At 38.8% G+C, this 25,972-nt stretch overlaps 1 protein-coding gene across 1 annotated transcript; it reads right to left on the bottom strand.

Moving 5' to 3' along the window:
• Nucleotides 1–11,541: 11,541 nt before the first annotated feature.
• On the bottom strand, nt 11,542–25,096 carry C2H3orf85 (chromosome 2 C3orf85 homolog). Its single transcript, XM_025377683.1, has 4 exons — nt 25,076–25,096; nt 24,925–24,977; nt 13,382–13,515; nt 11,542–11,962 (listed from the first exon to the last, which is right to left on the bottom strand). Exons 2-4 carry the CDS (start codon nt 24,971–24,973, stop codon nt 11,873–11,875), a joined length of 273 nt encoding a protein of 90 aa, XP_025233468.1. The 5' UTR covers nt 24,974–24,977; nt 25,076–25,096; the 3' UTR covers nt 11,542–11,872.
• Nucleotides 25,097–25,972: the final 876 nt, after the last annotated feature.

The following is a 25,972-nucleotide window of genomic DNA, read 5'->3' as shown; positions in this document are numbered from 1 at the left end:
TGGGAGGCCAAGGCGGGAGGATCACGAGGTCAGGAGATCGAGACCATCCTGGCTACCACGGTGAAACCCCGTCTCTACTAAAAAATACAAAAAACTAGCCGGGCGAGGTGGCGGGCGCCTGTAGTCCCAGCTACTCGGGAGGCTGAGGCAGGAGAATGGTGTGAACCCAGGAGGCGGAGCTTGCAGTGAGCTGAGATCCGGCCACTGCACTCCAGCCTGGGCGACAGAGCGAGACTCCGTCTCAAAAAAAAAAAAAAAAAAAATTTACTTCTCTTTTCCCCTCTATGTACAGTGACCATGCAATTTGTCATTGGGAATGGAAGACTTGTGAGAACAAAGGGAGGGTGGGTTAATAATTACACCTGGACAACAGACATAAACTAGATCATCCTGGGCAAATCAAGTGCATGATCCCGCTATCTCTAAAACATTCTGGTAGGCAAGAGGATGGTGGCACTGCTATAGTTAAGTAATGTCAAAGTGGTGCTTTCTCTGTCAGTTAAAAGAATAAGACTTTACTTTTTAGAAGTTTTAAATTTACAGAAAAATTGAGCAGAGTTCCCACATGACATATTCCTACAAACATAGTTTCTCCTATTAACATTTTGCATTAGTGTAATGCGTTGGTAGCAATTAATGAATCAACGCTGATATGTTATTAACTAAAGCCTTTCTCACATGAAATTCTTCAGTTAGGAAGTAAGTCCATAACTTCCCAAATACAATGTCTGTGTTTGTGCATACTGTTTTCTGAACAGGAAATGGGATGAAGGGAGGATAGAACATGAAATCAAGTGCTTAAAACCAAACACATCATCTCTAGACTTTGAGAGTCTATCAGATTTTCCTGCTGCCATTTCTCCTTTCAAAACCCTCATTACTCATTTCGCCCACACTTGAAAGTTTGATGGCGTCTTTTATTCTTTCTTACCGCTTAAGTATAAGCCGTCATCACGTAGCAATGTTTTGTTTTGTTTATACCATTGTAAAATTGGAGCAAGAGAGAAAGAGACTGCTTGAATATCTTTCCAAATGTAACTTCGTATGACACTGCCAGACTGGAACATATACAACTGAATCTTTTGGTTTTTAAAGGAATTATTAGGCCGGGGCCGGGCGCGGTGGCTCATGCCTGTAATTCCTGCATTTTGGGAGGCCGAGACGGGCGGATCACGAGGTCAGGAGATCGAGACCATCCTGGCTAACACGCTGAAACCCCCGGCTCTGCTAAAAATACAAAAAACTAGCCGGGTGAGGTGGCGGGCGCCTGTAGTCCCAGCTACTCGGAGGCTGAGGCAGGAGAACGGCGTGGACCCGGGAGGCGAAGCTTGCAGTGAGCTGAGTTCGTGCCACTGTACTCCAGCCTGGGTGACAAACGGAGACTCTGTCTCAAAAAAGAAAAGAAAAGAAAAGAAATTATTATAGCAGTGGACTTTATATAACTTGTCCTTCAAGATTTAAAAAAAAAAAAAAACAAAACTCTTAAGAAGGCTGCTTGGTATGTTGCCAAAAGTCTTCCCCACTTGGCAGGGGAAAGAATATTATCTCCAGTGTCAACTACCATAATACACATTACCTAAATAAAGAGATGGATTTTCTATTAGCAATTTTCTATTAACGATTTGGCATTCATTAGTTCATCGGATTAAACAGCTAAAACCTTGGAAGACAGAAAAAAAAACTTGCTTCCCAGCCTCCCACTTGGCCTCCCTCCAAGCAATCTTCTTTGACTATGACACCAGGGATATGAAGTATTTAAAATGCAAAGTTAATCAAGTTGCTTTTCCATGTAAAATCATTCAACATTTCTTGTTATATATTTCTTATTATTTCTAAGCAGTTGTTAGTGATTTGGCTCCAACTTACTTTTTTCAGCCTCTCGCATCCTTGGCCTCCTCCAAGAGCACCATTGTACCGTCATTCTGTGGTGATCCTGTTCTTTCTTGCACATACTGGAAAGTCTCTCTGATTGTCACCCAATAATTTTCTTACTTATCTTCAAGCATCTTAAGCTGTGCCTCCTCTCTAAAGCTTATACCAGTTACAAAAATTTAGTTTATTTATTTATTTAAGAATAATTTCTACCGGTAGTCACTCTAGGGGCTGGGGATGCTACTGCGATCAATGTAGCTCAAGTTCTGATTCTTAAGAAGATTACAGACTAGCACAGGGGAAAAAAGGTGGAAGGATGGCTTTTCATGGACTAAATATATAAAAATAAGTATATTATAAATTAGTAAACAAGATAATTTCCTATAGTGCTATACAAAATAACAAGAAACAAGTGACCCGGCAAAGTGGCTCATGTCTGTAATCCAGAACTTTGAGTGCTCAAAGTGGGAGGCCAGAAGTTTGAGACCAGCCTAGGCCACACAGTGAGACCCTGCTCTACAAAAAATAAAGAAAATTAGCTGAGGCTGCTGTGAGCTGTGATTGCTGTACTGCACTTGAGCCTGGGTGACTGCGTGAGATGCTATCTCAAAGAAAAACCAAAGACATTAAAAAATGGCAACGAAATAGAGAGAAACTAGGCGAAGGTTAAGAATGATAGGTAGAATAACCAGCCCCCAGAAACCTGTGAATATATTCCCTTATATGGCAAAAAGGATTTTGCCAATGTGATTAAAGTGAAGAAGCTTAAAATGGGCAGATAATGCTAGATTATTCAGGTGAATTTAACCTAATCACAAGTCCTTTAAAATGGAAAACTTTCCCAGCTTTCGTCAGAGAGAGAGGAGTTGGGAGAGAAAGAGAGTGATGGTGATGGAAGAGGCAGAGAAGATGGTGGGAAGGGGCCACAAGCCAAGGAATGCAGTGTCTTAGAAATGTCACCCCAAAATATGCCTCCTTGTTATAAAAATTATTGCTGAGCTAAAGGCAATTAAGAAGCGGCAGTGGAGGAATTCTCCTCTCTCTTTCCTCCCCTTTACTTTATCCTGTCTTTTCTCTATAGATTTATTGTTCTTTGTTAAACATGCCAAATAAGCCAGAGTTCTAAGCCACTGCCTTGAATTACAGTAGTTTCTCCTTATCCACAGTTTTGCTTTTCATGGTTTCAATTACCTACTGTCAACTGTGATTAAAAAATAGCTGTGTATAGACTAGGTGTGGTGGCTCACGTCTGTAATCCCAACACTTTGGGAGGCCGAGGTTGGCAGATCACTTAAGGCCAGGGTTTCGAGACCAGTCTGGCCAACATGGTGAAATCCTGCCTCTACTAAAAACACAAAAATTAGCCGGGTGTGGTGGTGTGTGCCTGTAATCTCAGCTACTCAGGCGGCTGAGATAGGAGAATCACTTGAACCGGGGAGGCAGAGGTTGCAGTGAGCCGAGATTGTGCCGTTGAACTCCAGCCTGAACAACAGGGTGGTACTCTGTCTCAAAAAAAAAAAAAAAAAGCTGAGTGTGGTAGTACAATCAGATATTTTGAGAGAGAGAGAGGGAGAGAGAGATTGAGATCACAGTCATATAATTTTTATTAGGATATATTGTTATAATTGTCTTATTTTATTATTAGTTATTGGTGTTAATCTCTTACTCTTCCCTAATGTACTATTATAAGTATATATGTATAGGAAAGAACAGCATATGTAGGTGACATGATTTGGCTCTGTGTCCTCACCCAAATCTCATGCTGCATTGTAATCTCTAATGTTGGGGTAGGGACCTGGTGAGAGGTGATTGGATCATGGGGATGGATTTCCCCTCTACTGTTCTCATAATAGCGAGTTCTCACAAGATCTGGTTGTTCAAAAGTATGTAGCACTTCCCCCCTCTCTCTCTGTCTCCTGCTGCCATGTGAAGACGTGTCTGCCTTCCCTTCACTTTCTGCCATGATTCTAAGTTCCCTGAGGCCTTTCCAGTCATGCTTCCTGTACAGCTGGTGGAACCGCGAGACAATTAAACCTCTTTTCTTTATAAATTACGCAGTCTCAAGTAGTTCTTTATAGCAGTGTGAGAATGCACTAATACAGTAGGGTTCAGTACTATCCACGTTTGAGGCATCTAGAAGGGGTCTTGGAACATATCACTTGCAGATAAGAAAGGACCACTATACCTTTCATTGAGGTTTGTCCTGTGTGATATGCACTGTATTTTAAAATAAACTGTTTTTCTCTTGATGATGTCTCTTTTGTTATAAGGGTCTGTCCCAACTACAAACATTTGAGGGATGAAGAAAATTATATTTTCTTCCTGACATTGAAAAAGGCAAGGAAACTGATTTCTCTCAAGATTGTCTAGAAAGAAACACAGTTCCACTGACACCTTGATCTTAACCCAGTGAGGCTAATGTCAACCTTATAACCTAAAGGTCTATATAATTATAAATTAAGGGCCAGGCATGGTGGCTCATGCTTATAATCTTAGCACTTTGGGAGATTGAGGTGGAGGACTGCTTGAAGCCAGGAGTTCAAGACAGACCTGGCCAACATTGCAAGACTGTGTCTCTAAAATAAAAAAATAGTTTTAAAAAAGGACTATAAATTCAAGTTGTTGTGGGCCACCGAACTTGTGGTAATTTGTTACAGCAGCAAGAATAAAGTGATAGAGCAAGCTACTTAATACTAGATAGTAAGGATGCTATCCGTGAAGAGGAATACTTGAGCTGAGACCTGGAAGATGGAAAGAAATCAACCTTTTAAATTTCACAGGGAAGAAGAGTCCAGGAAGAGGGAAGTGTCAGTTGCTGACAGTGGAGCAGCCTTGATGTGCTGTAAAGTCATACTGGAGGCCAGTGCTCTGGAACATGTCAGTGAGCGAGAGAGAGGGGAGAAGAGTGCAGGATGAGATCGGAGCTCCAGGCAGGCATCCAGCCATCGATAACCCTTTGCAGACAGGACTTCTGTTGTGGCACTTTACCTCATCATAGTGTGCACAGACAGTAGCCCCTGACGTCACTGCACATCTGGAGATCCTTGCGGTCTCATTCATCTTTGATGCCCTGCACAAAGTCCTGTAGTGCCTCAAACATAGCAAGCCCACAAATGTAGAACTGGTGTGGATGATGTGTGAGATTCTTTAGAAAAACAGAACATGTGTGAGATTCTTTAGAAAAACAGAACAACAGCAAGACAAATCTTGGTTGCTTTGGGATTATTGATCACTGGGAACTCCTTGAATTTGAAAATGTAAAGATTTCATCATTCGGGTAATTATTTTATGGCACAGTAAGGGGAAATGATCTGTGATAGTATGTGAATCAGAGAAATTCAGGTGATCAAAAAAATTGTTAGCCATGAGTGTGGTGGCTCATGCTCGTAATACCAGGGCTTTGGGAGGCCAAGGAAAGGGGATCTCCTGAGCTCAGGAGTCTGAGACCAGTCTGGGCAACATAGCGAGACCTTGTCTCTACAAAAGAGAAATAAAAAAATTAGGTGGGTGTGGTGGCATGCAACTGTAGTCCTAGCTACACAGAAAGCTGAGGTGGGAGGATAGCTTGAGCCCAGGAGTTTGAGGCTTGTGGTGAGCCGCGATCACACTGCTGCTCTCCAGCCTGGGTGACGGGGTGAGACCCTGTTTCTAAAAAAGTCCCAAAATTTTAAAAAAAATTTAAAAAATTTGTTGACTGGGGTCCCCAGTAGGAATTTCCTCAACACTGCTACCATAATCAGGTATAGTTGTAACTTTAACAATAGCAACCCTTAGGTGTTTATAAGATCTAAACAGGCTTCTGCCTCCAGAGGCTACATTCTTAAATACCAGGCTATACCCCCTCCATATTCTTTCCCCAAGGGGCACAACCCAAAGTTAAACATTAAAACTCTCAGGAAAAATGCCAGAGAATTCCTGTCTGGTCTTTAAAGGTAGTTAAAAGTTCAACTACACTACAGGTCAGGATACTTTTTTTCTGTGCATAGTTACTGCCTGGATTAGAGATCACCAGAATACCTCTTCAAAAGTATACTTTTGATGGGGCAAAAGAATGGAGCTAAGAAGACATATCTTTCCTCAATTTGTCTGTTAAAAAATAACTAGCTTGTTTTCTATTGTTATGATCAGACAGAGAAAGTGATGCTGCCTTTGTCACTGATGGATGGAGTAAAACATTTTAAATCTAAATAATTTATTTCATTTTCACATTTGAACTGCCTTCTAAGACAGTTCCAATTTGTGATGTAATCTCCAAATATTTATTTTTTGTCTAATTTGAAGTAGTCCGGCACTATCTCTGATTTAGATGAGTAGTTTGTATATTTAACCAGTCAATGCTAAATTACTTTCAATAAAATTCATTCAGACTGCCACTGTCATTGAAGATAACAGTGTGAGATATATATATTTTCTGCCTGATTCAATTGCCTGAGATATTTGAGATCAATCTGAGGAAAGTAAATGGAATAAGTAAAATCCACACAAGAAATTAAATACCTTCATTTTTAATTTGTTATGTGTACAGTGGTTCTCATCCATTAGTTATTCTATTTAAATTATAATGAATTGGCACAAAAATGGATATCTTTTGAGACTGGCTCTGCTGTGTGGATGAAACTAAAGAAGCGGAAATGAAGAAATACTGTTGAGTTCTTACTGAGTTCTCTTACTGACTCACTAGACAGCAATGAGGATAAATTACATCACATCGTATTTGTTTGTCCTGTCACTGACATAAAAGATAAGAGCAAAATCTTGTGACTATGACTTTCTGATAGGCATCATCCTCATTAGTACCCATTTATTCATCAAACACTTACTGCACACCAGACATTGTCCTAGATATTGTTGGAGTTACAAATATAAATCTTAATTAAATCCTAACCTTAAAACCGTTCCTTGCTATCCACAGAGGGTTGGTTCCAGGACCACTCCCTCCCCCCCACAGATACCAAAATCTGCAGATGTTCAAGTCCCTTATATAAAATGGCATAGTATTTTCATATAATGTATGCACATCCTCCTGTATACTTTAAATCATCTCAGATTACTTATAATACCTAATACAATGGAAATGCTATGTAAATAGGTGCTATAGGGTACAACTTATAACATTTGTATTATTTTTAGTTGTCTTATTGTTATTTTTTATTGTTCATTTTTTCAAATATTTTTGATCCACTGTTGGTTGAATTGGTGGATGTAGAACCTACCAATATGGAAGGCCAACTGCGCTGCAATTCTATAATGGTATACTTTTCTTTTTTTTTTTGAGATGGAGTCTCGCTCTGTCACCCAGGCTGGAGGCAGTGGCATGATCTCGGCTCACTGCAAGCTCCACCTCCTGGATTCATGCCGCTCTCTTGCCTCAGCCTCCTGATAATGGTATACTTACATACAACAGTGATAGTGATGAATGTAGGTAAGTGTACTATAAACTGCTATAAATAAAAGTTGTAGTTATAGCCATTTTATATGCTATAATTACATATGCATATGTTACTCTTCTGCATTCTTTGAAACCTAAATCTAAATCCACCTCCTCAGTGAAACCTTCCCTGAATCCCCCAGGCTGAGTAAGTTGTCTATCCTCTGTGTACATACAAATTTGTAATTTGAATCAATGTAGCTTTCCTCTGTATAAATGCAGTGGATGTTTTTCTCTCTTACTAAATTCGAAGCTCTATGGAGAAGAAACTGTGTCTCAGTCCTCTTTGTACCTTCACCACGCCTAGGCCAAGGAAAGATGGCAGTTGTGTTTGTTAAATGAGTGAATACATGAATCAATAAATCATACGTGATAGAAAGAGTATTTGAGGGGAGTAGACGAAATAATTTTAAAAGGCCAAGTTTGGGGGAGGTTTGAGTTATGGATAACAGAATTCTGGAATACATTGTGAAAAACCAAAAAGAGCACAGACTTTTATGTGATCTTAGGAAAGCTAATAGTAATACCTAACTTTTATTGAGTGCTTAGTCCTATGCCAGGCACTGTTCTACCTCATCTTATTTGTTCCCCACAATAAGTAGATCCAATTATTCCCATATTACTAAAGAGGAAGCTGAGCACAGAGAGGTGTCAATAAGACTTCACAGCCAGCCAAAGTGAGCCATGATTGAAGTCTAGACATCTCTTTTTGAGAAAGAGTCTCACTCTATCGCCCAGGCTGGAGAGCAGTGGGGCTTTCTCAGCTCACTGCAACCACCACCTCCCAGGTTCAAGTGATTCTCATGCCTCAACCACCCAAGTAGCTGGAATTACAGGTGCAGTCCACCATGTCTGGCTCCTTTTTTTTTTGGTATTTTTAGTAGAGATGGGGTTTCACCATGTTGGCCATGCTGGTCTCAAACTCCTGGCCTCAAGTGATCCACCCATCTTGGCCTCTGAAAGTGCTGGGATTACAGGAGTGAGCCACTGTGCCTGGCCAGAAGTCTAGACATTCTTAATTGCTGTTACAGAGCTGCCTCTAGTTAGCTCTATCTAGACAATTTAAGCCTTAATTTTCATTGCCCTAAAATGGGATCTGTAGGACCTACCTTATCAGATTGTTATAATTCAATAAGGTAAAGAGTATAACGGTTTAGTATAGCGCACAGCAAAATATATATCTCAATAAATGTTTACTTCCTTTTTTTAATCAGTTGAAGGTTTTGAAAAATGGTGGAATAGGATCCATAACAAGATAAGCACCATGCCTTTCATATCATCAAAGGAAGACTTGGAATTGTTTCCCCGGACTAATATAGCATTGAAATGTCCACTGGGAAAGCATGTGAATCAGCATTACAGGAATTCTAGCAGGTAGGATGTCCAAGAGACATAAAAAGGGTCAGCCTGATCCTTGGCATATATGTTGACTGGTTCTACAGAAAATGCAGGAAAGCTTAAGCAGAATATTGCTTGTGTAGAGTCAGACCGGTGAACCTCAAATTTGGACAGAAGCCTCTGGGAGTCTGGATTTAGTAGGATTATCCTTACCAGTCATTTCCAGTTACATAGTGGGGCCCATACGGAGCAGGTGAAGAAGGCAAACCAACAGAGTTCCCTTTAAACTTCACAATGAAAACCTGCTTCAGAAGAATTCAGAGTCACCACAGTATTTACGTTTGTAATCCTCCAGTAGAATATGTAAACATGGTCAAATATTATTCTGAATGCTTCTGTGAGGGTATTTTTGGATAAGATTTACATTAAATTCATTGGATTTGGGTTAAGGAGATTATCCTGTATAATATGAATGAGTCTTATTTAATCAGTTGAAGTCTTGGAAGGAACAAAAGACTGACCTATCGTAAGGAAGAGGGAATTCTGCCAGCAGACTGTGTTGGGTGTTAAATGCAGCGTGGGCTCTTCCCCCGCCTGAAGCCTGCCTGCCTGCCCACCCTGAAGACTTTGGACTTGTCTGCCTCCATAATCACATGAGTCAATCCCTAAAATCAATCTCTTTCTCTTTACAGTCAGTCCTCTATTTACTATGGTTCAACTTAAAATTTTTCAGTTTAATTATGGTGTGGAAGTGATACACATTCAATAAAACCCTACTTTGAATTTTGAATTTAGATCTTTTCCCAGGCTAGCAATATGTGGTATGGAACTCTCTCCCGATGCTGGGTAGCAGCAGCCAGCCATGGCTCCCAATCAGCCACACTATAGTACTCTATAGTAGACTGTGTTGCCAGATGATTTTGCCCAACTGTAAGCCCAGGTACGTGTTCTGAGTATGTTTAAGTATGTTTAGTACATTTTCACACTGCAATAAAGAGACTGGATAATTTATAAAGAAAAGAGGTTTAATTAACTCACTTCCACAGGCTGTACAGAAGGCATGACTGGGAAGTTCTCAGGAAACTTACAATCATGGCGGAAGGGTGAAGAGGAAGCAAGCAAATCTTCACATGGTGGCAGGAGACAGCGAGCTAAGGAGAGGTGCTACATACTTTTAAATAACCAGATCTTGTGAGAACTCTGTCACAAAACAGCACTAGGGAAATAGTGCTAAACCATTAGAAACCACCCCCATGATCGTCACACCTCCCACCAGGCCCTGCCACCAACACTGAGAATTACAATTTTCTGGTTTTTTTGAGATGGAGTTTCGCTCTTGTTGCCCAGGCTGGAGTGCAATGGCACAACCTTGGCTCACCACAATCTCCGCCTTCCAGGTTCAAGCAATTCTTCTGCCTCAGCCTCCCAAGTAGCTGGGATTACAGGCATGTGCCACGACGCCTGGCTAATTTTGTATTTTTAGTAGAGACAGGGTTTCTCCATGTTGGTCAGGCTGGTCTCGAACTCCCAACCTCAGGTGATCTGCCTGTCTCAGCCTCCCAAAGTGCTGGGATTACAGGCGTGCACCACTGTGCCCGGCCATGGGAATTACAATGTAACATGAGATTTGGGTGGGAACGCAGAGCCAAACCATATCAGTGGGCTAGGCAAAGCTATGAGGCTGGGTAGGTTAGGTGTATTAAATGCACTTCTGACTTATGATATTTTCAGCATGTGATGGGTTTATTGGGATGTAACTCCATCGTAAGTTCAGGAGTATCTCTATGTATACATATCCTATTGGTTCTGTTTCTCTGGAGAACCCTAATACACATGCATTCTCAATTTTTTATTGAATAATTAAATGAAACTTTGTGTTAGTAAAATGTATATTATTGTTAAAACACTGAAGATATATTTACGTACAATCTCAAACTTATTTCCCACTGCAAAACCAAATGATTCATCATCTGTGTTTTGTTTGTTCAGATGTAATTTAAAAATCTGTTTATATTTATTGGAAATGGATAGCAGTTAACTTAATAAGTTATAAATTAGCCTTAAATTTCTCACTGAAAACACCTCCAGGCTGTAGGATGGGATATGTGGAATACTGAGCAGCTGTCAGTGTCCTTTTCGAGAAGAAATTGCTGAGGCCAAAGTCCTTCCAGTACAGCTTTTTGGCATTTTGTTTTTCTGATTTACTCAAAAGTGCTTAAGATTGTTTTAAGACCACATAAGATCAACTAAGGTCTTAGGGAAATGTTTCCATTTACCTTAAACGTTCAAAATAAATTGTTATAGAGAACAACTGAAGTAGAGAATAGAGAATGGAGATAAATAGACTCCTGAAGACAAAAATTCCATTTACTTGTGATTTTGGGGGTGGGGGTCAATCTTGGCAATTAAGTTATATAATCTTAGTGCTTCCCAAACTGAGGTGGTAATCCATAAATATAAGGAAAGTTACAGGATAAATGCAGTCTACTTTTCCCTATGGCCAATTTTTCAGTTTTATTTGAAAAAATTATAAAATGTGCCTAGTCAGTGAGTCAAAACTATTATTTCATATTAAAACAAACATCAATACCTTATGGAACAGAATGCAAAACTTACAAATATTTTACAAAACTTCGAAGGAAGTTGCACTTACAAGTGAATGACTTCATTAAGTTCCTAGCCACTATCTACTGTGTTATATAAGTTAAGGCTGTATTCTCCACTCAGCAGTACATCTTTGATGAAAAACATTTCAAAATCATGGTTTTAAAATAGACTGACTTAAGAAGGTGACAAGCACTGAAGAAGAGAGAAGAAGATCAGCTTCATTTGAGAGCTCCCTGCCCTTCTTTGAATTAAAAAACTCTCTCAAAGAAGAGGCAATAGAGAGTAAAAACTATGAACAGAGTGGTTTAATGAGACTACTTTTTTGTTTGTTTGTTTTCGCTTTCCTTTTCCCATAAATGCCATCTTTTTGGTAAATGTTATTACTACAGCCTTTTTTTTTTTTTTTAAGTTCTTTTTTTGAGAATTACCATTTATTGAGAATGTCCTATTCCAGGTTTCTACATGGGTTTTCATAATTACTCTTTTCAACAACTTTGAGACAGACATAGGAAATAATGTAGTAAACAGCATAGATATACCCTCAGGTCTCCAAAACCCATGGTTTTGGCGCAATGCCATTCCAACTTCCACTGTCTTCATCCTCCTGCTTTAACCAGGAAAACATATTTACTGGGCAATAGACGTGTCAAAGGTGAAGGTATTCACATCCAAATAATACTGTGCTGTTGTTTTCAAAGCAATCCACGTTTCACGAGCCTGCAAGAAAAGGAAACACAAGTCATGATCTCTGAATATGTAGAACATATCTTGCATCAGTTATTCTGATTATCATACAGCTATTCCTAAAAGATGAGAAAAAGATAATGGAAGAATTATACCAATAGACTTTGGTTTTCATACTTTTAATAATTTGTTTATTTCAATGCTCAGATATTTTACAGTACTTGTGGGGCCACAGTATAAACCAATGTGGTAGAGTCTTGCTACATTACATAGTGTCTGTCAGTTGGTACAAAACTGGTCTACAAGTAGAGGCAGGAGTGTACCTGAAAATGTCAACATTCTATAAAGAAGACACAGTCTACCAGCCTACTTAATTACTTAATTGACCAAATAAACAAATGTCTTGTTTTAATAATGCTAAATAATGCCTATTGGACAAAAACAGCTATAAAACTAGATGCATTATTCAGTTAGTGGTTTTCATCAGCAAGTGCAAAACAAGCAGATCCTGGTAGACCAGTTAAGACCTAGTCATGTGGAGTAAGGACAGGATCAAGGCCCCATGAAAACAAGGACATTCAACTTTTTATGGCTTTATACAGTCCTCATGCCTGATGATAATCAGAGCCTGAGATATGTGGAAAGAAAGAATAAGTGAAGGAATTAATTCATTCATCGTACAGCTTTGTTTCCTAAATTGCTAAATTGTAAGAGGGAGATCATGAATAATTGAAATCCTCAGATAATTCAGCAATTTCATTTGGCCTGGAGTTTTAATGTCTTCTTCTATCAGAAAAGTAAACATAGAATAAAAAAGGCTGATGCAAGTTTCTTCTTTGTTTCTCTTGCAGCAAGAATGCAAATGAATAGGAAAATGTACAAAAGGCAAGCAAATGGAGGAACAACATTAAAGCCTTAAATAATTATCACAGAGGATATTTAGCTACTGAACAACTGAAAGTGAACTAAAGTCTGACCACTATCCATTCATCCATCTACACAAACATGTAATAATTTATTAAGCTTTGACTATATAACAATCTTTTTGCTAGTTTCTGAGAATAATTACCTTGAAGGATAAGATACAGACCCTACCTTTATAGTCCAGGTAGGTAGGCTGGGTACACAAAACAAGTAATTCCAATTGACATTTTGAAAGCTATATACTTGTGAAAGAGCACACAAAAAGGGAGAGAAGGAAAGACAAATGTCGCCCTGAGAAGAAGGGAAAGGCTTCAGAGGAGAGGGGACATTTGAGTTTAGTCTTTAAGCAAGAGGCAGAGTTTACCAGGCAAAAACCACTTCATGGGGAGGAAAAAGTAGATGTAGCTCAGAGTGTCCAGAGAAGAAAAATCAGGGATAGGCTAGTCGTGTGTTAATTAGTGGTCAGCTAATGCAATTACTATTTAAAAAGATAAATGGTGAAGGATCATTTGTTTCTAACATAAATACCTGATTAGCCAGTGTGTTTCCCCACACATCTGAACTGTGATCTGGGTCCCAGTAATCCTGCAAATTTACATGTCTTTTGAGACGTAGGAACTGGTTTGCTGGGTCCTCCAACAAAAATGGCGCTCCCAATGCTCCTGCAATTCAGAGTCCAAGAGCACAGCATCTTTTAGAGCAATAGTTTACATCTCAGTGTTTCCTCTTAAAGAGACCCAGCTGTGATCTTTGGTCGGCTGGGGGACTGAGGAGGAAACTCGGGAAAAGCTAAGCTCTGAGCGAGACAGCTACTCCTTGGCCCTTTGTCACTGCTGTATGCTAACCACTCAATTTGACCTGCATTTAGTTCATCTTGAAAGCCAGTGCTATGTGGTGGATGGAGCAGGATTTCAGAGCTTCCTTTCATGCCTGGGGGCCTGCAGACCCAGATTCAAGTTCCAGCCCTATCACTTTTCTGGGAAAGTTACTTGATTTCTTTGCACTTTAGTTTTCTTGCATGTTAAGGGGTATGATAAAACATACACACTTGCGTAAGGACTGGATAAATTGATGACTATAAACCATCTGGCTCAAACTAGGCAGTCAACAATCTTATTCTTGCTTTCCTAGCCCTCCAAAATAGAACTGATCTTTCTGTTTGAACTAGGCTGCTCCCAAACCTGACACTGTGGTTTAAATTGTTGGCACTGATCGATTCATCATCAAACTAAACCACCTTATAGTTTCTAACTCCTTCCTACTGCAGGATTAAGAAGAAAAAAGACATGATAATTTTTAAAAATCCAGACTTTTTAAAGATCTTGAAATTTTAACAATCTGTGTTGTATTTTCATTCTCAAGTAAAACACAATTGCATTCAGAATTATAACTTGAATCAATATAAACGAAGAACACATTTTCTCCCAACCTATAGGTGACAACAATACAATCTGTTCATTGTGATAAAGAAGCATTTATTACAACATCTGATTGTGAGTAATGTTACATTAGGCACTTAACAACCTCATTATTAGCAGTCCTCTATTGACCAACCTTCTGTATGAACCTAGGTTATATAGCAAGCTATACAGTATAAAAATTCCCCTCTGTAGGGCTGTTTAGTTGGGATCCTACTAAACCTACTTTCTATTTAGTAGGGTCAAAGATAAAAACAAAGCGAGGCAACACAGGATTTGGTTGCACTAAAGGAATTTAGGAGAAGGTGTTGTTATTGAGCACTAAGACACTGGGGTACAAGGAGGCATTTTCCTGGTCAAGGAAGTTGTTTCACTTGCTCCTTGAAGGAAAAATTGGATTTAGCAGGTTGGGAGAAGGGGAAACATTTTTCAAAAAATTTAAGCCAGAGGAATGCTGTGTTTCACCATCTCAAAACAATAGTTAGAGGTGGCTAGATAGAAGAGTTTTATATAAACAAAAAATTAGCTAACATTTAAACTTAGGAGATATTAGTGACAGATGCCAGAAGTAATACTGTTCTGCTGCTAGCTAATCCAATTTAGTATAATCCAACCAGCAAGTCTGTGGAAACCATCTTTTAAGGTGGCTCTCAAAGATTAATACTTCTTGTTATTCATATTCTTGTGTAGTAGTCCCCTCTTTCATTTAATAGGGCTGACGTATGTAACTATAGGCTATTGTGGAATGACTGTGTGCAATTTTTGTGGCTAGGAAATAAAAGATGTTACAGCTTCAGCCTAGCCCCTCTTTTGGACCACTTGCTCTAAGAAAAGTCAGCTGCCATGTTGTGAGGGCACTCAAGCAGCCCTGAGGGGAAGACTACATGACAAGGAAATGATGCCTCCCAACAATAGCCAGGTAAGTGAGCCATCTGGGAACCTGATGTTTTTGCTCCAGTCAAACCTTCAGATGGCTGCAGCCCCCACTGACATCTCTACTGCATCATCATAATAACTCCAGAGCCACAACCACTGAGCTAAGCCACTCCCAAATTCATGACCCTGCAACTGCAAGTTGTTTGAAGCTGTTAAGGTTTTGGAAAAAGTAGTTATGCGGTAGTAGATAACTTATAGAATGCGTTATATGCACTTACTGATGTCAAGGTAAATAGCTAATCACAAGGGTTCAGACTAAGTTGAGGCATGTGAGATATCTAGGATAGGGTACAAAACACAAGGAACTCACTTTCAGGGTCATACAAATTTTGTACCATAAGTTCCTCACTTCTCTCACTCTAGTCTCTGCTCTGATTATCATCATTGCATGGAAAGATAAACAAAAATAACTTCTGCCAATCACTACTGCATGCAAAGGTAAGACAACAAATAACCCTTACCATTAAAGAATTCACATTATAGTCAGAGTTCATACATAATTAAAAGAAGACATATTGTGATCAGACCATCCATAGTTGGAGCAATTTTGATACTGTCATGGAGACCTCACAGAGAAATTCGTTTTGAGTTGGGCTTCAAAGATTTGTTACGTTTCAACAATGAGGATGAAGGGAGTGGAAGCAAAGTGCATGTATTCCAGGCTGAAGAAAACTGGAGAGTTAAGGAATGGAGGAACAAAGGAAGATTCAGGGTCGGTGCCTTGCATTTTGCCAATATGATTGAAAGGTAGGGTTGTGGTGTAGATGTGGTCAGAGATAACATTGGAAAGGTAAGTTGGAGCTTGATTCTGAATGATTTTAACTGTCATACCAAGGAGTTTGGGCTTTATTGTAAATAATTAATAATCATTTCTGAATAAGAAAATGATAGGAAGGACCAGATTTACTTTTTTAAAAAATTGTTTTTATTATATAAAACATACATAACATAAAATATACCACTTGAACCAGTTCTGGGTGTACAATTCAGTGGTATTAAGTACATTTACAATGTTTTGTAATCATCACCACTATCCATCTCCAGGACTATTTCATCGTTCCAAACAGAAACTCTCGCTCTTTAAACAACTTTCCATTAACCCCTCCCCAACCCCTGGTAACTACTATTTTACTTTCTTTTCCTATGACTTTGCCTGTTCTAGGTACCACATGTAAGTGGAATCACAGAGTATTTGTTCTTTTCCATCTGGCTTATTTCACATAGCATAATACCATCAAAGTTCTTCCACATTGTGATGTCAGCATTTCACTCCTTTTTAAGACTAAGTAATACTTTACGTATTCAATATATATGTATATATACCACATTTTGTTTATTCATTCACAGATTTACCCTGAAAGATCCTTTTGTCAGTGGTGTAAGGACAGACAGTAAAAGGAAGAGTGAGGGACACAAGATCAGAGGCTATTCTATAGTCCAGATGAGAGATAAGAAGGGCCTGAATCTGGTGAACGTGGGATGGGAAGACAGGATTGATTTGACGAAGACGGGAGGAAGGAACTCACATTCATTTGGGCTGACCAGGGTGGACGAACCAGCTTTGATTTTTTGCTTTTAGATGAAATGCACTAATGGGTCACTCTTCAGATTTCTGATCATTCTCTTTGAAGAAAAGGTGTTAGTTACAGTGTTACATATTTTATGTGTTATTATTCTGTTAATAAATAGGTGTTTTTTTCAAAACAAAATTAGTGGCTATGCAAAATAGATCCAATTCCATCAATAAACAATAAATAGTGCTAAGTAAATGATGCTTAGGATATAATTTATAGCTATACAGTGAATCTGTAGTAATTGCTTAAGATAGTGTTGCTTGGAATTATACAAAAGTAAAACCAGAATTCTGTACCACAGTCATCTTGGTGCATTATACAGTCACTAAGAAAAAAAATGCTGTTGCATAAATCTAGGCAGAGAAGCATGCTTTAAATATATACCATAGCTATTTTAAGCTCTAATAATTCTGTCTTTTGTAAGTCTTTTACCTTTTTGCTCATGGAAAATGTTTTACCGATACAATCTCCTTCTCCTCCCTAGGATAAACCACCTACCTCAGCATTATAAGCCCAATAGGCATCCAATAAATCTTAATTGATGATGATGATGATAACATCACCCATGAGAGAGACAGAAAGCAGTATTTATTATCCTACTTTACAAATTGAGAAAATTGACATGCAGAGATGAAATGACTCACTCAAGGTCATATAGTAAGTCAGTGGCAGAGCTGGAAATAAAAATGCAAGTAATATAGAAGGGCAGGCTATTATCCTCTCTGCTTGAGAAATTTCTCCTCCCTTTTTCATTCTGCCTGATCAACCTTGAAAGTTAGTGAGAGCAAGACCAGGGTTTTGCGTTTGTGAACCTATGTAATATTGCTGGGGTTTGAAAACTGAACCCTGAGTTTTATTGCTTTGTTGATTTTTAAATGAGTGTGTGTTTTTTTAAAACGTAGGCAATATCAACCAGGTTAATGCCTTTCCTAAACTTCATGATCATCAGCTATGAAAAATATCTTTCTCTCTGTCTTTACAACTCCCTATACATGCCCCTTTTTTCACCTACATCATAGTCAGCTTTAATAGGATCTGTAAATGTTTTGTCTAAACATTTCTCAAATACCCTCTGCAGAAAATTCTGTATAGTAGAAGCAAGGCCAACACTTCAGAGTATAAAGCAAACACTATTTGGGATCACAGCTCTCCTTACACAAGTCAAGAAGGATCAGAGACCCAGAGTCTTTTCTTGGCCTCGCCAGTGACCAGCTAGGTCATTGAGCCACTTCTTATTCCTGCACTTCCATTTTCTGTTCTGTGAAACAAGTCTGATTATACAACCACTAAGGTCTCTTCCAGCTCTAATATTTTGATCTGGAATGTATTAATAACAAATAGGTCATTAATCAAAAGCTACTTTCTATGCATGGTATCATGTTATCGGAAGCACAGAGAATATGCTAAGTGGGCACAGTTCCTACTACTTTCAAGGAACTTACTGAAAAATTTAGCGCTGCCACAGTCAGAAATAAGTGAAAGAGAGGTCAAAGTAGACTTAACCAATAATTAAAGCAAAACAGATGAAAATGTATTCATATTATGAACAAAGTGAGGAGTGCCCATCACAGGCTAATGAGCAGTATAAGAATAATGAAAACTGCATCATTAGAAATGAAAGTCTCTATGTTACTAGCACCCATGGAAAACTGAAAAAAACTCTTTAAACAGAATGGTGGGGGAAAGACAATATTCTATATCCTATACACATAACCTTGAAATGATACTTGTGGTAGGAACCTATATATCTAAAAGATCAGAAAGTCTAAGGTAAAATAAGATACAGAATTAAAGGGCAGGGTCTGGTGGTAGATGTCTGTTTTTCCTGATGTAGAGGAAGCATATTTAGGGAAAGCCCAGGCCCCTCTTCACCCCTGTGTGTGCTCTGCTTCTGGGAAGGGGCAGTGCCTCAGTTAATTTGTAAATCCAAGAAGTGTAACTTGACCATGCCCAGCTCAGCTCTTTCTTCTTCTGTTGAGAGTAAACTGCCTTCCTAGGACATGCTTCCTGTTCTGGTTCTGCAACCTGCAATCGGTTGTAAATTTGCCAAATTTGGGGGTCCAATCATCAGGCCCTTTATGTACTTATCCTAAGCTACATTTTCCAAATTAGCCCTTCTCAGGAATAAAGGAAATCGATTGCCTTCCATAATCATATTTCTTTATTTCTCAACTTGATCAAAACTGGACAAAGAAGAAAGGTGCTATTTGTTGGAGGGAGATGAAGAAAGAGTAGCTTAGAGAACCCAATAATCTGTTGCTCAAAGCCTCACTAAAAAAGGAGGGGAAAAAAAAAAAACAAACAGAGCACATGCCAGGGCGCTCTTGTCATTCCCAGATAGGCACAACTGAATTATTTCCCACATGTAACCTTCAATGTTTTTATGTTTTTGAAATAAATGCAATGAGATTCAGTGGGGTCAGAAGATATAAAATATCTGGGCAGATTCATAGGATAGGTCTACTGCTAGCTATTTTCCTTAGGGTCTAGGTAATACTGATATCCGGGTTATTACCTGATACCTGGTACTAGAAATGGAGAGTAAGCAGTGCAGACTTGCTTAAAGTTCAAAGATATTTACGTATGGGATGGTGAAAGTAAAGCACTTAGCACTCTAAGTACACAATAATATTTATTGTTTACTATTTTTATTGAACGGCTGAGTCTCAGTCCTTGCCTTTAAAATATTTATTTTTTAAGAAAACATGAAATAACTGCCCAGAAAATTATGGACACACACAAATTAAGTACTGAAATAAAGTATAAATGGTCACTAGGAATAAAGTACAAAAAAGGATCTGGAAAAAAGGATATATAAATGTCTTAGTAATGGTGTAAAAATTTCAAAGATTTCTGTAAATGTAGAAGAATTATGATTTTGTGAGAGACTAAAATACTTATGTTTCGGTTCATATTTTCTAAAATTTGAATATTCTCTTTGGTAAGTAGTTTTTTTTTCTTTTTTTTGAGATGGCATCTTGCTTTGTTGCCCAGGCTGGAGTGCAGTGGCACCATCTTGGCTTACCGTAACCTCTGCCTCTGGGGTTGAAGTGATTCTTGTGCCTCAGCCTCCTGAGTAGCTGGGATTACAGGCATGGACCACCATGCCTGGCTAATTTTTGTATTTTTAGTAGAGACGGGGTTTGCCATGCTGGCCAGGCTGGTCTCGAACTCCTGACCTCAAGTGATCTGCCCGCCTTGGCCTCCCAAAGTGCTAGGATTACAGGTGTGAGCCACTGCTCCCCACCAAGTAAGTAATTTTTACACACAATGGCATAGTTATTTTATTTATTTCCCCATTACAGTTGGTCACTGACCCAAAAATGTGTAGTGGAAGACAGAAAAGTTGTGTTTAGTAGAACGTATTCTCTCACTTTGCTTGAACTTGGATAAAAATTGGTGAGAAAAGGAGAGAGAGAGACAGATAATGGAAGAGAAGCGATTTGGGTTATGAGAGAAAAACGTGAAGAAAGAGGAGAATAGAAGGAAAGAGATGGAGAGAGAAATCAAGAAAAAAAATCAAAGGAAAGAGAGAAAAATGAAGGGGGTTTACAAAAGACAAAAAGTGAAAAGCCACAGGGCAGATAAAGGAAGTGACACAACAGAAGGCAAAGAGGATGAAAGGACACTGGAAAAAACGGAGAGGGGTACTGAACTGCGGACCAGCTCTCATATTCTAGTGTCCTGTTCAGAGTCTAACAGGGGCCGGGCAGGGTGGCTCACACTTGTAATCCCAGCAGCTTGGGAGGCCGAGGTGGGTGGAACACATAAGGTCAGGAGTTTGAGACCAGAATGGGCAACATGGTGAAACCCCATCTCTACTAAAAATACAAAAATTAGCGGGGCATGGTGGCGCACGCCTGTAATCCCAGCTACTCTGGAGGCCGAGCCAGGAGAATCGTTTGAACCTGGGAGATGGAGGTTGCAGTGAGCTGAGATCGCACCACTCCACTCCAACCTGGGTGACAGAGAGTGACTCCGTCTCAAAAAACAAAAACAAAAACAAAACAAACTAACAACAACAAAGAACAAAGGTATAACAGGATGCTTTCTAACTGACCTTTTAACTCAGTAACTTCCACTTTACTGGCATTACAAGTGCTGACATGTTGAGTATTTTGAAAAGTAAACAGGAAGTGGTGTCACTTGGGTTTAACTTAAATCTGTTCTAACCTGCTCTCAACACACATACACAATGTTGGCACTCACTCTTATGGCCACATAATTTCCTTGGACGTGTCTTTGGAGCTGGTGGTTCTTTTATTACTTACAATCTTGTAGACATGGACATTCATAACTCACGAAAGGCAGCATTGTATTTGGTTCAATAGTGACTCTTTCTGGGTCATTGCCTGTATGTGTTGATGGGATCCCCATCTCCAGTGCCATGACAGATGATGCTATATGTGTAAGAAAACAGTTTTTCTACGGCACCCAGACTGCTCAGTGAATCTAGTCATAAGCAATGACACTGAGACAACCAAGTATAAAGGGGTCCCCGGAGAACCTCGGACCGCTCTGCTCACTGGGAGAAGGGGTGGAGCCACAGAAGTTCAGGCCGTTTGCAGCGGGAGGGGCTGGTCCTTCCTGTTCCTGTGTAGGAACCTGGGATTCAATCTGTGATATGAGGGCCTATTAACAGGAACCCATCTCCCACTTTGCTGTGTAGTTTTACTCTTTTCCCTGATAAATTCCATCTCCCTCACCCTTCAAAGTGTCTGCGAACCTAATCCTTCCTGGTCATGTGACAAGAACCTGGATTTTCCTAAAACATTTTTTTTTTCAACCAAATTATTTTCCAGTTTATTCTCATTATGTATCTTCTTGAGAGTATCAATCAATCATAAGCCCAAGTGAGTAGGTAAAATTAAGAACAAAGTCTTTTAAAATAAACCAAAACTGTGTCAGAGAATACAGAATCTCTAAAGAATTGGAGGGCTGCAGGGATGACTGAAAAGGGCTAGTCTTCCTATGGTAGAGAAGAAAGCAAAAAGAAAGGGATTGGGAATGCTGACAGGGTTTTGTGTTAGAATATGTGAGCTTAAAAGCTCTTGTCAAAAAACAAAGCAAATAAAAAATCTTTCAAGACAAACTGGCATTGGTTACTAACTGTGGAGTGAAAAGTAAGAGCTGGAACTACAAGAGGAAAAACAGACCAAAGGCAGCTTAGTGTTCTGCCTGTCTAAAACCAGAAGACATACTTGCACTTTATGGACAGATCTGATTGCAGGTCAACAACATGGTCATGGACCCCCAAATCGTTTCATGTGTGGGTCAACTCCAGCTGCCAAATCCAATCAGGGTTTCATGATTGCTGAGGGAAAATAAATCTATTTTTCATTTTAGCAGAACAATGAAAGGAATCCTTTAAAAAATACACAAACGAGAAACAACAAAAAACACCAATATAATTCTTAATAGTGTTCAAGAGTTGGTTCACTTAGAAAAACACTTTTCAAAGATGTCTGTTTTCCATATTTCCTCTGCATGTGATATAAAGCTGTCTGGTTTTAATAAATGCCCTGTTGCTACTCTTCACCATTAGTACAACTAGGAACTGTCATTGAAAGTCATTAGTGGTGTCCTGGTTCTGCTCAATTTTGTCAGGTAAGCTCACCCAGCTTCTTAACTCCTGGTCCTTTCTTGTGGAAGCAATGGCTACGATACTGCCTCCACCACTTTTTCAAGAGGAGATCTTGCTCTGTGAGCTGCTGCTAGCCCATGTCAGGCACTGTAATGCCAGAGGGGAGAGTTTGTGTAGCAGAAAGAAGAGTTTTGTTCTCATAAGTGGTAAATGTAGGATTTGGACATGAATGCAGTGTCTACCATTGATTGACGTGCAGCTTGGTCACTTGAATTCCCTAAGCCCTCAGTTCCCTCTTTTTGTAAAATGAGGAGCATAGCATCTATTAATATTTTCAGAGTGGTCGTGAGAATGGACTAAGATAGGCTATGCAAAGCCCCTGACACATAAAAGGAATTTAAATTAGTAGCATTAGTATTTGCTGATTTCATTATAGAAGAAGGCAATTAAATTTTTTTTTTTCTGTAACTCTCCTTCATTTCTGAAAGAAGGCAATTCTTGACCTAAATGTTAAAGAGAGTTTATATGCTTATTTTTTAAATCAAGTCACAACACTTGAACTTCTAATTCTCTGGCCAGAGAATCAGCTCCAATGTGTATAAGTTACTGTTTTGAAACTAATCAATAAAATAACTTGGCAACTCTGCCCATAAATTTAATTACTTGAATAAGGCCTTTCATTGTTTTTGGCTTCAGCATTCCCATCAGGAAAATGGATAATAAGACCTTCTCCCTACCTCCCTTAAATCAAATTCTAAAGAAAAGTAATTTGTTGGACAACTAAGCTATAATAGAGAAAACTTAAAAAAAAGAAAAGAAACTTAAAAGAAAATGGTTTTCTTATAAGCAAAGGGCTTCAGAGAAGTACAGATGAATAGGCTGTATTCTTTTTTTTTTTTTTTTTTGAGATGGAGTCTCGCTCTGTCGCCCAGGCTGGAGTGCAGTGGGTGACCAGATCTCGGCTCACTACAAGCTCCGCCTCCCGGGTTTACGCCATTCTCCTGAATAGGCTGTATTCTTAAAAGAAAATGTGGAGGAAAAGAAGCAAAGAAAGTTCATTCAAGCTATTACTTTCTTCTCTAGAGCTATATGATGTAGAAACTGTTAGCTAAACCAATTACTGTAATGAATGAATCCGCTTCTGAAGACGTCAGTCTCCTCAATCTGTAAGCAGCGAAGGCTTCCTTCCTGAGATCTGAAGGGCTAACCCAGCAGTGTACATGCACCTCTGTCCTTAGTTTCTAGTTCTCAACTTGTTATTTCATAAACTTCAACTAGATAACTTTATTATTATTTTTTTTAGAGTCGAGTCAATCAAACCAGTTGTCTTTATAGGTAGACACATCTGTATCTCAGTTGGAGTTGAAGTAAACTCAAACTTGTTTCTTAAGAAAGTCTTTGAAGTCTCTTTAAAAATTTTGCTGAACAATTTCCTTTGTCAGATATTTCTGACCCTGCAGCATTCATAGGTGAATGTGGACCAGCCGGCATTGCTTTAGCCTTGCAGGCATCCACCACCATTACCCCTTCTCAAGTCAACTGCATGGATCAGTGGTCGAAGCAAAGCATGACACTGGTGAGTTATAACCAGCCCATGACTTTAAATTACAATGTGCTCTGAGACACTCACTTAAACTGAGCCAGCCTCATTTTCTTCATCTGGCAATGTGGGCTGTAATTATGTATGATTGTATATGCCTTGGTTATAACTGCTTATAATAACTTGGCTAAAAATGTTTAAATCACAGATTTAAACATGACCCAACAGCAAATTGCAATATTGATGATTAAAACTCATTATTAAAATTATTTCTATGCTTAGGAATTGAAGGCTTATTATATATATATATATACATAAATACATCTATCTATCTATGTGTGGGAAGGGCTTCAGGAAAAATGTAATTTTTGTGCATGAGTCTCAAGCTTTTCATAGAAGAAAAGTTTATTCTAATGCAAGCATCTGCATCAGAAATATTTATAAATTATAGAGATTTAACCATGAAGATAATTTATATCTTTGTAAGTATTTTCAGTTTTTGTTACAAGCAAAACAAATGACCTCTCAGTTCAATTTTGATAGAAGCCACTGAGTTACTGGGTCAATTTGGCAGCAAATCGCCTGCCCTCTGGTGCCTTCCTTGATCTGCCTTTAAAGCACCACTTTGAGCTACAGCTTGCCCTAAAGGTTAATTAATTCATGTTCCCAAAGTACTTTGAGGTCTTCGCATAATGGTACTATGTAAGTATTATAGTTCTGAAAGATATTTTAAAATTTTCTTTGTTCAAGGACACAACAGCACTTCTTTGGAGGCAGCAATTAGACTTCTTAGCAACAGTATCATATTAATATATAATTAGAAATAAAATGATCACACACACACAGTTAACATTAACATGTTCAAAACCACAGCATTCTACAATAGTTTGGTTTCCACAGTGCTGTAGAATAGGCCTATGGATAAAAACGTGTTTGTTCATTTCTTTAAAAAGACAAAAGGTATTCTCAATCTGATGGTTGTAGGAGACATGATAAATAAAAAAGAAATAGGTTCTTACCGATAAGCAATGTTGAACACAGGGTTACTTGAAGCATTTTATAGGCCATGATCCTGTTTTGGAAAAAAAAAATTATTTACTTTAATTTAGCTGAAAAAAGCGTTATGGTGTATCAGGTACTTTTCAGAAGTATAAAGCAGTTGTTGCATACCTGGAAGCCCTGTGAGCTGAGACACAGTCAGAGAGACGCCCTCGTCTGAGGTGGCTTTTTTATATAGCTCTTGCCTTTTTACCCTTTGGACTTTTTGAACTGGCTTTTTACAGGCTGTTCTTATGTGGGTAATTTATTTATTTACTAATTTTACCATCTACGTGGATTAATGTAATGTTAAAAAAGGTAGAAAAACTGGATCACTCACGTATTGCTGGTGGAAATGTAAAATTGTCCAGTCACTTTGTAAAAGTTTGGTAGTTTCTTAAAAATTCAAATTTGCAATTACTGTCCAACCCAGCAATTGCACTAGTGGGCATTTGTTTCAGAGAATAAAAACTTACGTTAAAAAAAATCTGTACAAGAATGTTCATAACAGCTTTATTAGCAATAGGCAAAGACTAAAAACAAGCCAGATGTCATTCAACAGCTGAATGTTAAAACGTGATATATCTATACCATGGATCACTACCAGCAGTAATAATAACAACTATCAAAAATAATAATTATTGGCTGGGTGTGGTGGCTCACACCTATAATCCCAGCATTTTGGGAGGCCAAGGTGGATCACCTGAGGTCAGGAGTTCGAGACCAGCCTGGCCAACATGGTGAAACCTGGTCTCTACTAAAAATACAAGAATTAGCCGGACGCGGTGGCATGTGCCTGTAGTCCCAGCTACTTGGGAGGCTGAGGCTGGAGAACAGCTTGAATCCGGGAGGCAGAAGTTGCAGTGAGCCGAGATCATGCCACCGCACTCCAGCCTGGTTGACAGAGCAAGATTCCATCTCAAAAAAAAAAAAAGAAAAAAAAAGTTTAATTAAAAACAAGGAATGTTTTACTGCATTGTAAAATGTGTTTGTTTCCAAAAAAGTACATAATCAATACAACCAGAACAG

This window comes from Theropithecus gelada, chromosome 2, assembly GCF_003255815.1.
Source record: "Theropithecus gelada isolate Dixy chromosome 2, Tgel_1.0, whole genome shotgun sequence".
NCBI lineage: Eukaryota > Metazoa > Chordata > Mammalia > Primates > Cercopithecidae > Theropithecus > Theropithecus gelada.
The sequence above is the reverse complement of the archived record's forward strand: the minus strand, read 5'-3'. Positions and strand labels throughout refer to the sequence as shown.